Raw genomic sequence first — 14,225 nt, 5'->3', positions numbered from 1 at the left:
AAAGAATTCAGAAATGAGACATTTCCTGGAAGTAATGAGAGATCGTTGTGAAATAGGTTGTGTTTTGCTCAAAAAGATTTTTGCCTGAGTTACTGAAAATGCAATGAAATTGTTCAAGTGGTTAAAATGTCCCGGAGATATTTGAAAATATAAAAGCCTGGTTTTGTTTCATGACTGAGTTGATAACTGAGAAAAAGCTCATGTGAGTGATTTCTGTATATGCCAGTCAACAACATTACTCCAGCTAACACACATGAATGTATTCATAAATGAGTCAGTTCTGGTTATCCAGTGGTTGACACAATGTCAGGACACAATGACACCATCGTCAAGGTCACGCAGTGTACCCTGCTCGCCTCACTGGTATTACAACAAGTAAGCTGTATGGAATTCTGAGTCACACTTGGTCCCCAGTGTTTCATGGTTATAATGTCAGACTCTGCTGTGTGCAGTGGATAGAGTATCTGGGAACAGGAAGATCGATGGGTTGATCCCCGGTTGAATCATGCGAAAATATGGTATTTGTTGTTACCCTGGCTGGAACCCATTTCAAGGGGATAAAACAAGGACTTGTGGGCCCAGTCAGGACACTGTTCAATCAGGCTCTGTAGTTTGGTTGCTAATGAGTGAGTGAGTTTTGTTTTTCGCCACACTCAGCAATATTCCATCTATATGGTGGTGGTCTGTAAATAATTGTGTCTTCACCAGACAATCCAGTGATCAACATCACAAGCATCGATCTATGCAATTGGGAACCAATGACATGTGTCAACCAAGTTAGTGAACATGACCAACTGATCCCGTTAGTCACCTGTTATGTCAAGCATAATAGCCTTTTGTGGCAAGCATTGGCTGCTGAAGGCCTATTCTCTCTGGATCTTCATAGGTTGCTAATGTGTGCTCTTACTCTGATGATAAACATAAGAGATCGGAATTCAGCCGATGGTTTGCCTGGTCCAGGGTTAACTGTATGCATCTGATATAGCTTGAATATTGCTAATATGTGCAATATTCACATACTATAGCCCTCCGGGGCACTGCTCTGCAACTGAAGCACAAGGATGTCCTGATGTATATCGTAGACCTACAGGAAGAATCAGGCTACAAACTATGTATGAGTGTTGTATTCAACATTCACTGGATTTATGTATAACTGAATTGGTTCATGTTCTACTCATACGACTGAAGGATTGATTCAGTCTTGTCAAGTAGTACCTGAATATGTTTGGTAAATAAATGACAAAAACAAAGCTGTGAGGTTGTAGGTCTTAGGTTTGTATGAGGAATAGGGAAATCTTACCCTGTGCAGTGGAGAATGCAAACTTGACTACCTTGATTCTTGTCATAAGATGTACAATATTTTGTAGAAGCTGTGAACGTTTCTTCCATGAATATCTTTATTCTGAATATAGTGGTATTTCTGTTGGTTTAATTGGTATATGCTTGTTATAATTCTTTCTTTTGGATAATGGTGATTAAAGTACATAAAGACTCAGTTATCAGTTAACCTTTTGCTGATGAATGAGTGAGTGAGATTTTTTTACGCTGCCTGTAGCAACATTCCATCAATATCACAGCATGGGACACCAGAAATGGGCTTCACTCACTCTACCCATGTTGGGAATTGAAACAAGTCATCAGTGTGGCAAGTTAATGTTTTAACCACCATAGTGCTCTCGGACATTTTAAACTATATTTTGGCTGTTGACAGCAGACCATGTACTCACTTGACATGAAATGCATGTGCTACCTACAGGCACAAGGGGTCATCTCAAAGACATTTTTATGCCCATCTGTTGATAACATTTATGTTGAGATGTGTAAAATGATGATACACATAGAAAAAATTAAATCAGTCATCGTATGGAATGTCTCAAAATATATGGGGGGCATGACCACCAGAAGATCACCCGGACTGGATATTATTTTTAAATTCTTTTGACATGCCGTTTACTTCCTCAGTTAAATTTCCCTAAAGGATCATCTTATCTTAGCTGATATCTCCCAGCCTGACTCCCCAACCACCCCAACCACCATCCGCGACACCCATCCTGCTTTTGCTTTTGAGATGTCCCCTCCTACCTGTTTCTTTTTACAGTAGTAGTAAGACTCCATGACAACTGCATCCTTTATCGTTTCTGTGTCACCGTTATAATTTTTTACGTCATTTTGCATTTTTAATGGAGCTTATTTCAAGTTTAAGCTTAATTTCATAATGGGTATTTAAAAAGTGTTCTTTGTAATGCAATATCATGTAACACAAATTTGCATAAAGCTATGGTCTGTTCCAAAAAAGTCACTTTAGATTTGGAAAAAGGAAACACATTGCTCTTTTGTGCACTGATCTCTCCTTAGTAATGTCCCTTTTCTACATTACCTATATCAATACTTCAGGACTGTAATTTAGACTGAGAACTGAGGAGGTTGAAACTTAGTTTAACAGATATTTCACTCTCACATAATAGCTACATAAACTGTAGATATCAAAGCAGGAAAAACAAAATTCTAAATGCTGACAGTACTTTAGGAAAAAAACAACCACTTGAGAATGGGCCTAATTCTGGTCAGATCATGTAAATGAATTTATGCATAGAACTGCCTGTTCCTGGAAATCCAGGCCAGGGAATTTACACACAAATATTGATTGCTATAATTATCAAAAAACATATTGGGCTGCATTGTTGTCAATTTCAAAACATGGTAAACAAAATTGAATAACTGTAATTTGAAGGAATGAAAATTTATCACCATTATGAAAATTTGACTTCATATTCATAGATCAGAAATGGGATAAAAAATAACTTAACTGTACTTTATATTATATTTGATTCATGTTTTTTTTCTTCTAAATTCAATTTCTTTAAGGGAACATTTTGAAAAATTTGTTTGCCATATGGTTATCCAGAAGACAATGTCAGAATTGTTTTAGTCGATATCCATTTTGATCCATTCCCCGCTGGAAGAGTCAATGTTGTATCCACAAATATTACAAAGATTTGTGATCCAAATTTTGATGGAACCATTGTGCTGAAATCGGATCATGTCCAGAATGGCTAAGACAGCATGCAATGTCACAGAACTGAGTTCAAATCAAACTGATTTCTTGGAATTAATTTTAATAAGGTGGCTGGTGTCATGAATGCACCATGACTCATGACGCTGTGTTTTACAATTAATGTGGTTTTTCTTTGTCACAATGTCTTTACAAGCAAAATATTTGCATTTTTTAAAGATGAGGACATTTCTTTATCCCTATGATGTTCTTTAATATTGTTTCAGTTTTCTATTTCCAATTGACAAAAATACTTTTTAATTTCTCTGGCTCCAAATATGCCTGAATCTGACTGTGTGGTGTTTGAATAAATTTCATTAAATGAAATATTAGGAAATGTTTTGGTATTATTTCCATAATGTATTGGAATATCATCTCATATTTGCCTTTCATGCATTGAAGAAATTGTCGATATTGCACAGAGAATTACTTTGATTGCAGATAATGTCTGATTTTATTATAAACACACAGAGAGAATTTCAGTTAACAGCTGGTTTGAAGTATTTCACATGGAATTCATGCTGATCTTATTACTGTCAAAAGTACTCACAATATATGAATATTCCTCGATTGACTGACTTAAATTACATATCAAGCTTGCATTTCAATCTTGCATTGTAATGATTTTATATTTAGTTATTTTCAAGGGTATAAATATTGACAGTTGTTTGGGAACCATGTTATAAGGTCAGAGTTACCTGCTTTTGGTATATTTTGTTGGAATTGTCTCCCTTTGTTCTTTTGAATGGTATCTATGGTGACACACAATTTAGAGGTTCAGAGATAAGCATGCTTAGTCTTCTTGTTGGCATTTTCATGAACGCAATCGTCAGTCCTGAGGTAATGAAATCTTTATTTCAGTGGGTGTGGGGAATGATCAGTGCTTAAGGCATATAAAAATATAACATCAATGATAAAAATCATTTAATATCGGTTTAGCACACTAAAATCGCAATGTCATCAGATTGTAATTGATTTTCAGTGCTGTGTGAAACATCATGTATTTATACTGGATAAGATACTTTCAACTTAGATATTTCTTGCGGTGGTGTGATGATATAAAAGAAAACAATGTACTCTTGATTGTTCTCCTTATGAGAATCGCCTTTAGACTGGAAGCCTAAGTATAACAAAATCAATGCTGCTTTCCCATCAACTTTATATTATTATACCTTCTGGCAGTTCGTCAGCTTAAACTTAAATGTCAAGAATTAAGATCCATTTAAGGAACGTTTCTTGCATAAATATTTACACATCCTTATCACATACGCTCAAATCTAATGCATTGCTTTTTTCACCGACAAATTGGTAGCTGACTTTTGCCATTGGCTATCGCAGGAACTTAATTTGGGGCCATCTTTGATAAATTTTGTTCTTAATGTAGTTTTTACACAGCGGAAAGTTTGTGATAGTATCTAAGGGACCTTTTTATTTATTTCACAACAATTTTCTGTGTTAGTTTGATGATTTCATTTTGATAAGACTTTATCTACTGAACACACATTTGTTCAGTCTGGAATAGTGATGAATTTTGTTTTAAAGAGTATTACGTTTGTTTTGGTAGAGTAATGATTAAAAGTTGGAGGTTAGCACTGTTTGTTTCCGTTAACTTCTGGTTCAAGAGTATGTCAGTGAAATATGTTAAATCATTACTGGTGACATGAAGCAGAGCTGTGAATGCTATACAGACTTTATGTTTTTACAACAGCTTTGGTTGTCATTAGTTGATGACAGTTACAGCTTTAAAACAAGATATTTTTAATTAATCCTGTAAGGCTAGATATGCTGATTTTCATAACACAATGCATCTTTTGTGAGTGTGTCTGACAAATTCATTTGATTCTAATGAATAATAATTATTTAAGGGGGACCATTTTATGATATACAGTCTTTGTTTTCTCAACAAGGACATCAGATCTTTAGTCCATTATGAAAACATTTTAAGAAGTGCTGTTTGTGAGTAAAGAAACTGTTTAACGTGACTCAATAAAATGTTTTAATCTCCCTGTCCATCTTCAGAGTTTTCCGCTGCCATGTAGCTGGTATATTGCTGAGTGTGGTGTAAAACTGACCTCACTCTCTCAAGCACTCACTCACTCACTCAGTACAATTACATTATTCTAACAATAGTCTCTGAATATATATGATTTTATGATAGTGAAACGAGCCCCAGTGAGATGAGAGATTCTGAACCTGAGGAAATATACATTTGCATTTAGGATTTTAACATAGCAGGGAGGGCTAGGGTGTAGGGAAAATAATGTGGTTCTGGGACTGTGAGACAGGCTAGATGCACATCATGGTGCATGATAAGGTTGGAGTTCAGTCTCCTATGAAAACATAGTTTCCCTGATATTGCTTAGATATTGGTAAAACTGTTGTAAAACAATACTCCCTCACATCACTGGTTTCACTGATATTGCTTAGATGTTCGTAAAACTGGTGTAAAACGATGCTCCCTCACATCACTAGTTTCACTGACATTGCTTAGATATTGGTAAAACTGTTGTAAAACAATACTCCCTCACATCACTGGTTTCACTGATATTGCTTAGATGTTCGTAAAACTGTTGTAAAACAATACTCCCTCACATCACTAGTTTCACTGACATTGCTTAGATATTGGTAAAACTGTTGTAAAACAATACTCCCTCACATCACTGGTTTCCCTGATATTGCTTAGATATTGGTAAAACTGGTGTAAAACAATGCTCCCTCACATCACTGTTTGATATAGATTGTATAGATTCAGGATGGAATAGCTGCCTATAGTCTTGTGCTTTAGGTGTAGTGCTAATATTGCCAACTTTATTGTAATACAGCATTGCCAAGAACATCGGTTAGGAACACCAGGACCCTAATCAGGGAATCCCTAATCCCTTAATCCATGTAATCACCTTAATCACCCTATCAAGTAATTGCCAATAACTAGCCACTGATCCCCCTCATCAGATTCAAACTGGTACCCCGATAATCACTTTATAGCTCATCCCTGTGGATTAAATAAATGTATGCCAATAATCCGGAAAGCAATTTACTTTTGATTGTCATTTATTTTCTTTAAAACTCAAGTAAATTACCCATGAAGATGTGAGTTGGAATGGCCTTCAGGAACCATTCTTGTCAAATTAGACGACTAATGGGATTGAGTGGTCAAGCTTGCTGACTTGGTTGACACATTTCATTGGTTCCCAATTGCATAGATTGGTGCTCATTATGATCACTGGATTGTCTGGTCCAGACTTCTGCCACCATACAGCTGGAATAATGCTGAGAGTGGCATTAAACAGCAAACAAACAAAATAAAACATTGCAAAATTTGTTGATGCATATACATTTGTATCTGTCTTTGTTATGGAGTCCTCTTTACACATATTGTAAATATGTCACTCAAAAGAAATTGAACACTCATATGACTTTGGTTAATTGGTCAAGGAATTTCAGACTGCCTACAGACATATAAGAATTCAGGTGTTCTTTAACTTTAGTTGATGTAATGTGTACCTCAAGAAGAATAAGCGTGTATATCTTGACATAGCAATCTTCTGAAATGCTACAAATGAAAAACTTATATAAAATATATTGATTTCACAAATATCAACTAATACAACATAGATATATCTATCTAGTATTTCAAGTATGTTGAAATAGAGTTCCAGAAGATGTGTTTATACAACTCCAAAAAGTCTGATTTCTTGTACATGTATATTGATTTGCGAAATGTCAGCGCACCCAGCATTTGACCCAGATAAGTAGGCTACTCAAGTACAATGGTGTTCATCTATCTTCTAAGAGTTTACCATTTCATAACACAGGAAATTGAGTTACTTCAAAAGAAAATCGATCTCTTCTAAGATGGCGAGCCATTTGTTGTGATATATAGAGATCAGTTTTGGATCAGTTTCAATATTGGATCCAATGACTATCTTTACAGGGTTTCGTTCAAGCTGAGCACTTGCGCATGTAATTTTTTTCCACGGAATCCCATTAAATTCTCTTTGAGGAAAGTCTAGACATGGTAATTGGCCTACATCAGAATTCTTTGAATCTGCAATTACCACTTTAGTGCACCATGTATGTTTGGGGTATAGTAAAAATTGATAGGTGTGGGCTCGAGTGATGGGATCCGTGTCAGGAAGGAGGTAGATATATTCTGATCACAATCTCAGGTCTTTATGGATAGGGTTTGAAGCATTCTGATTTATTCCTCACATAAGTACAACGTGTGAAGATATTATTAATACATATTATTAAAACATATATAAAACAACTTGTTTTACAAATAGTGAATGTTTTCTAAACAATTTTCAAACAATTTGTCCCCACTTTTGAAGTCTGTTTCAGTTGTTTCTAAATAAAAAGGTACAAATATGCTTGTGTGAGGTAATGTTATTAGCTTAGTATGGAACTTAAAAGATTCTTATTTCCATGGAAATAGGTGCAGTGAGATGAAGTAATATGTGATGTTATGTTCAAGGTTATACATGTGCATGCACATGAAAGTTAGTTTGCCTTGCTTGTGGAATGTGAGCTGAATGGAACAGGGATAGGAGGCCACCAAGTGTAACACATTTGTGAATGTGAGTCATTGTAACTGATAGTTACTGCTCAAGATGGTCCATTTTCCAAATGTCACAGATCTGGTCCCATGGTTTTACTGACTCTTCGCAGTTTGCTGAATTTGGTATATATATGATTTCATAAGCATATAATTCCTTCTGTGGGAGGAACTCCTGTATATGTTATACTGCTGACGAGCAAAACATTCACATGCTGTTGTAGGATATGGAAACTGAGCAAAATTTATACATTTACTAATTCAGTTTGTTTTTGATTGGTTGATGAAATCACCAGGAAATAAACATACCTAGAAAAATGAGATGGTTATTATTCATGACACAAACAAATAATCCCTGAAAAAAATATTGAATTATTGATAAAATTATAATGTAGAAGAGTGGTATCATCTGCATCTTATTATCATCATCATTTGCATCTAATTATCATCTGCATCTTATCATTATCAATTGTCTGTCATTATCATTATAACCTTCATATTATTAGGTATTATCTGTGTCTCATTATCATTATCATCTGCATGTTATCATTGTCTGCATTTATCATCTCATCATTGTCATCTGCATATTATCATCATATTAATCTCATTGTCATTATCATATGATTATCATTTGCACATCATTATCATTATCATTTACGTTTCATTCTCATTATCATTATCATTATCATTTGCATCTCATTGTCATTATCATCTGTGTCTCAATATCATTGTCATATGCATCCCATTAGTTTGTCTACATTACATATACAGTCAGTTTACCACAGCCCTTCAATATTATCATGCACATGTAGAGGCAAGGAAGGATAACAGACTCTGGATGCACAAGTCCGGGCAGTTCCGGAGAAGGTTCTGACAATGTTAAGCCAGAGGTAATCAGTTTGACATGGCACCATTATCTGCATTAGAACCATAGATTGCTGTAATATTTCAGCTTCCAAATGCTTTCTCCTAGAAGTTACGTACTATGAGGCAGTTGTGTTTGGATGACTCTGGTTTTCATAATCAATATTTAATCTAGGTTGAAACATTTTGTTTTTCAAATCTCAAGGATTGGAAATACATCTGTTGTTACCAATTAAAGATTTCTAACATTATTCTTTTTAACAAATTGCCAAAATGTTGCCCCCCATGAGTCAAAGTGAGTATGCCTCAAATATCAATTATGGTCATGAATCACAGATTATCAAATTAAAGGCATTGACATGAAAAGCAGCCTTTAAAAATATAATGAGTCCTCGTGAGAACAGTTTTCAGGCCTTAAAATTTCTTGGAGGTATTTTCCAAAAAGTTTTACCCCACCAGGAATACAATGATGAACCCAGGGCTTCTACTGTTGCGTCTCTGGGGATCCTGCATGGTCCTCTTGCCCCGGATGAAGATGCAGATAGACGCAATGTGAACCCTCTTATTTAGGCCCTCAAAGCCATGTTGTCAAAAGAAGTGAAGTGTTTCTTTGCTACATGAGCGTATAACACAATGCTAATTGTCAGGTCTTTTGTGGCAGAGGGAGGTCACGTGATGTAAAAAGTGCCATTGAATCATGATTTTTCCTGATTTTTCTTTTGTTCTGTTACTGAGAACATGATTATGTTGTGTAAAATGTGAACTTGGCGAAAGAATCAATCATCTATGATTACTGTTTAAGTTCAGGGTTTGTAAGCATGTGATTACAAGTTTTTTTTGGTGTTTTATTTCTGATATGAGTCGACTTGCTGGTCCATTGGATCAAATTTAGAGCTCTTAAGATTGTACGGATTGAGAATGTCTGACTGTAATGGCAGGTTTGTGTGTGAAAGTCACAAGATAGGTCATTCCATGCAGGAGATAGGAGTTAAAACTGAATTGATAGGAATTGTTCATGATACATTATGAAAAAGATGATGCCGTGGAAAACATGTTTTTTATTTGATTCCACTATATCCAGTTGGGAATGTTCCAAAAGACATTTGAGCTTTTTTTTGTGACTCCATTGAACATTAAACTTCAGTTACTGCACTTTTTTTGAGGTTCATTTTCAAATTCCCAAATGCAGAAGTTGAACACCAAATGAGATAGAAATATGTATGAAGCAATAATGTTCCTGTTACTTTGCACTATATTTTTCACACACACACAAAAATGCATTAGATATATATTTAATTTTGACACATATTTAATTTATACATTTTTCTGGTAAAATATCAAAAACATCAAGAGATTAACCAGTCTTGATTATCACAGAAACAAATTGCACAGGGTGTAGAAAACAAACAGTAAAAATAATATGAATCAAAATGAAAATCATTGTGGACACCAGGTGGTCATGACTAGGGTTTCCTGTTAGAGCACCTGACATTCTTATAGTTTGTATAATGAAGCAAGGACATGCTATGCTATACATACATACATACAGATACATACATACATACATACATACATACATACATACATACATACATACATACATACATACATACATACAGACATACAGACATACACACACACACACACATACACACACACACACATACATGCACCACGCACGCACGCACGCACGCACGCACGCACGCACGCACGCACGCACGCACGCACGCACGCACGCACGCACGCACGCACGCACGCACGCGCGCACGCACGCACGTGCGCACGCACGTGCGCACATACATACATACATATACCAAAGTAGGTACATACTAAGTTACACATGCATTCATTTCAACATTACATATTCATGTTGTGTTGTTGTACTGACAGTAATCAGTCCAGTGTCAATTTCAATGATGTGAGCATACCTCATTACTACTGTTACAATTTGTTTCCTCTTATCTTAAATTATGCATTTCCAAGAGGTCAGTATGTCTCCTTTCCATGCTTTTCTGTTTTGTCTCAAAATAAACCTATCAATATGTAGTGGAGTGATATGGCTGAATTATTTCTGACTATAACATGAAATCCCATTTTCTCTCTTACGCATCATGTCAGGAATTCTATTTTATTGATGTTTGTATTTTAAGTAGAGGTTGCAATGCTGAATAGCCACAAATTGTATAGCCGGCTGGTACATGTGACAAAATGTTGGGTGATTCATCAAATAATTTTATTGCTTTTTGTGCAGTAAATAATAATACATGGATTAACCTGGGATTAGCAGTTTTGAAAGTTTCATGTCAATGACACATTCACATAGATCACTTTCCTCGGTGCCATTGTCAACATGTCATCAAGTGTTGCTATCATGTAATAAACGTGGTCATGAGGACATCGGTTTTGTCAGTTGAGGCACATCTGGTGGAGTGTACATAGAACTTGATGATGCCTGATCATGTAACTGGTTGTGCTTGCTTGTAGTAAACAGAAGGGTAATTTGACCATGACAGGAGACATTGGTGCCGGCATTGGTAGGTTCCTGAAGCATGGCAATAGTACCAGACACTGGTGTCCTATGTGTGACTCATGAACTAATGCAAATAATATTGATGTAATTTCACCACTTTAGCTCATATTTCATCATTATTATCATTCTTTGTCCGGGTGAGGTTGAAGACCTCTGTTGATTTATGAGCATGATGAATGTTTGGACAGTCTTTTTTTCCAAATGCATTGTTTGGCTAGACTGATGACATTTATTCTTGTGCTTCATTTTCATTTGTTTTTTTCATGCTGATCTAGTAGCGTTTCTGCCTTGTCATTCTGATTTTAAAAATTCATAAGTGATTATGTGTTTCTGAATATTTTTCTGCTGTTCTGTTTGATTTATCATGAGACATGTTATATCATGAAACATGATGATGATCATGATGATGAAACACCATCATCATCATCATCATCATCATCATTATTTGTCTTGAAATTAAGCTGAAACTGAAGAGTATAAGTACATGATAATATAATACTTTATGCAATCAATCACATGTAATTAAGCAGTTTATTCAAGAAACAAAGTTTGCAGGGGCATGAATAGACTTGCACAAGTTAATTAATGATTTATAGTTTAAATTAACGGTCTGAAAGAAACAACACAGAAATATCAGGACTTGGGCAGAATTAGTATACATCCATGGGATGAGCATTTAGTACAGTCTTGGAGCAAGGTCATTGTTCAAACGTATGTAGAATATTTTCTTTTTATAGACAGTGCAACTCACTTTGAAAATTATTCTCATTATGTGCTTTCTCTTTTCAATTAACTATTTTGGGTTAGAAAAAGTCTGCAGCTCAGGTCAGCATCTGTGACAGCATCCTGCTTCAACAGCATGGATTGTGAATGACAATATCAGTCAGTGGATTATCTGGTCTAGACTTGTGAACTTACAGTCCATAGAAGTGCAGCTGTCACATTGCCTTAGACAACAAAATGTGATACAGATGACAAGGAAGTTATGACAGGGAAGAACTTTGTGGTGTTACTGGAGATTTGTTCTCTAGCAATACTGTTTCAGAATGATTTAGTATGGTTGGAATACAAGATATCAAAAAATAGATAAGTAATATTTTTAGCATTTCATCTGAGGAGACTTGTTGTCTGCCATTAATGGTTTGTAGCAGTAATATTATAACAGTTTATCTAACAAACTGTTTTATGTTACATGCAAGGGAAAGCAGTTGTCAAACATTGATACATTTTGTTATTGCATTTCATATGACATGCATGCTATTGAGCTGCCGTGCAAATATAGGAGACATACATGCAAGTAAAATTTCATTTTCTTTTGCAGCCAATGAAAAGATCAAAGACATTAAGACAAAACCAAAGAATTCTGCTCAAATGGTAAGTCTTTTTTTCCCACTTTCCCAATATGCTTCAGAACATGGATGTTTTCTTTCAGGAATCAGTTGTGCAGAACATATGGCCTCAGAGAATTTCACACATTTTGATGGAATAAGCTTTCAGGGCCTTAAAAGTCTAAGATGAGATTTCTTCAGGACAAGGATTTTAAACATGGGCTATCTTAGCACTCTCAAGATAATAGAGCTTATCAAAGTATGCATGGTGCTTTTGCCATGGTAAATATATGAAAGTATGATTAAAGTGCCAAACTGGCACCAGTCCCTGGTGTACACATTAGCATTACGGGAGGAGACTAGTACCACAACTATGACATGCCATTGTTGAAAAATGGTTGTAGTTCTCGAATGGTGCCAGTTGTTTGGTTGTATTACAAGATGTTGCATAATTTAGTAATTATTGAGTCTGAATGCTTTGACAGTTTCATATTTAATGTTATTAATAAATATCTGCAAAGGGGCATTAACCAATAAGTGCCATCTAAGCCAGAGGTCATTTTTTTTGACATGGCAAGTCACAAGGTCGAGAAACACCAGTACAGGTTATGCAAATGCCACATGTCCAACACCATTTAATTAAATGGACACGTTCTGCATAATCCTCTGTGTCAGCTAATATTAGTGGTGTCCCTTATTGTGGGCTGGTATTGGATTAAGTGGATCTGATGCTGTCAAGTAAAACTGACAGAGCGGTAACTGACACACAACTTGGATGACTTGAATGCAGAAGTTGACATCAGAAATGATGTCATATTTTTAGCCACCAGACCAGAGGGCTAAAAAGACATTTTATCTAAGTGAACAGGTCTGTCTTCCAGACCACACAAACATCTGAAATATGAACTCACCATTATCTTCCACTCGAGTTAGAAATTACACCAATGCTGCCAGCCTTTAGCAAGCTTAAGCTGTTGGAGAAATGAATCATAATATCCTTAAACAATTACATTTAGTGAATATGGACTATTAAAGCATCTTCCTGGTTAAATTACCAATATCCAGGAAGCATCCTACAAATGATCATGTATACTGATGAAAAATAATTAGGGAACATATAAATATAGCATCAACATTATTTCATATGAATGGATAGATCCAGGGGGATATCTATCTCTTCCTATATCAGATCATTTGAGTGTCAGTATTAATGTCCTGTTCTTTTTATCACTTGTGTAAAATCTATACAAAATTTTCATCAAGATCAATGCACCTTATCTTGACATTAAAATGAAAATGTATGCAACATATATACTTCTTATATACTTTATATATACTTCCATGTTGTCTTTTTCGATCAAGTAGCACATCAATCATGAATTTGCCAAACGTAATTTGAGCATATTAAACAATATACTCTTTATCATATTTAACACATTAAACGGAGGAACTATATTATTGCATTTTTAATTCTAATATAAGTTGTTTAGGTCCTGATTTGACATTTTCAAATCTTTCAAACAGACAATTAATAGTTTTGAAGCAGTTTTACAAACATATTGTACATAAATGATATATGGCTATACCAGCTCAAGGAATGGATATGTTTGGCTGACAGGGTGGTATATAAGATGAATTATACCATGTTAGTGACATGAAAAATGTGACATTTTCCTGTAACAGTCCATGTCAAATATGCTGAAGACACTGGAAGTTAGCCAAACTAACAAACCAAATTATCATCCTAAATTTGGTATCATTTAAAGTGTTTATATTGTGACAATGAGAAATGTGAGCAAAATGTCATTTCTGTTGTAAAATTGTTATCGTCCCCCTGCATGTAATGCGGGGGGATATAGTCGACGCCTTGTCTGTCCGTCCATCTATCTGTCC

At 35.3% G+C, this 14,225-nt stretch overlaps 1 protein-coding gene across 16 annotated transcripts in view; it reads left to right on the top strand.

Annotated features, from left to right (window-relative positions):
• The window catches only part of LOC137288102 (neuron navigator 3-like), a 514,936-nt gene that overhangs the window by 282,439 nt on the left and 218,272 nt on the right, over positions 1-14,225 (top strand). For all 16 annotated transcript variants that reach the window (XM_067820497.1, XM_067820495.1, XM_067820494.1 and 13 more), the window contains exon 3: positions 12,326-12,378. In XM_067820497.1, coding sequence (XP_067676598.1) covers positions 12,326-12,378 — 53 coding nt within the window. The remainder of the gene's footprint in view (positions 1-12,325; positions 12,379-14,225) is intronic.

Source organism: Haliotis asinina, chromosome 6, assembly GCF_037392515.1.
Source record: "Haliotis asinina isolate JCU_RB_2024 chromosome 6, JCU_Hal_asi_v2, whole genome shotgun sequence".
In the NCBI taxonomy this organism is placed as follows: Eukaryota; Metazoa; Mollusca; class Gastropoda; order Lepetellida; family Haliotidae; genus Haliotis; species Haliotis asinina.
Note: the sequence above shows the minus strand (reverse complement) of the source record. Positions and strands in the feature narration are given on the sequence as shown.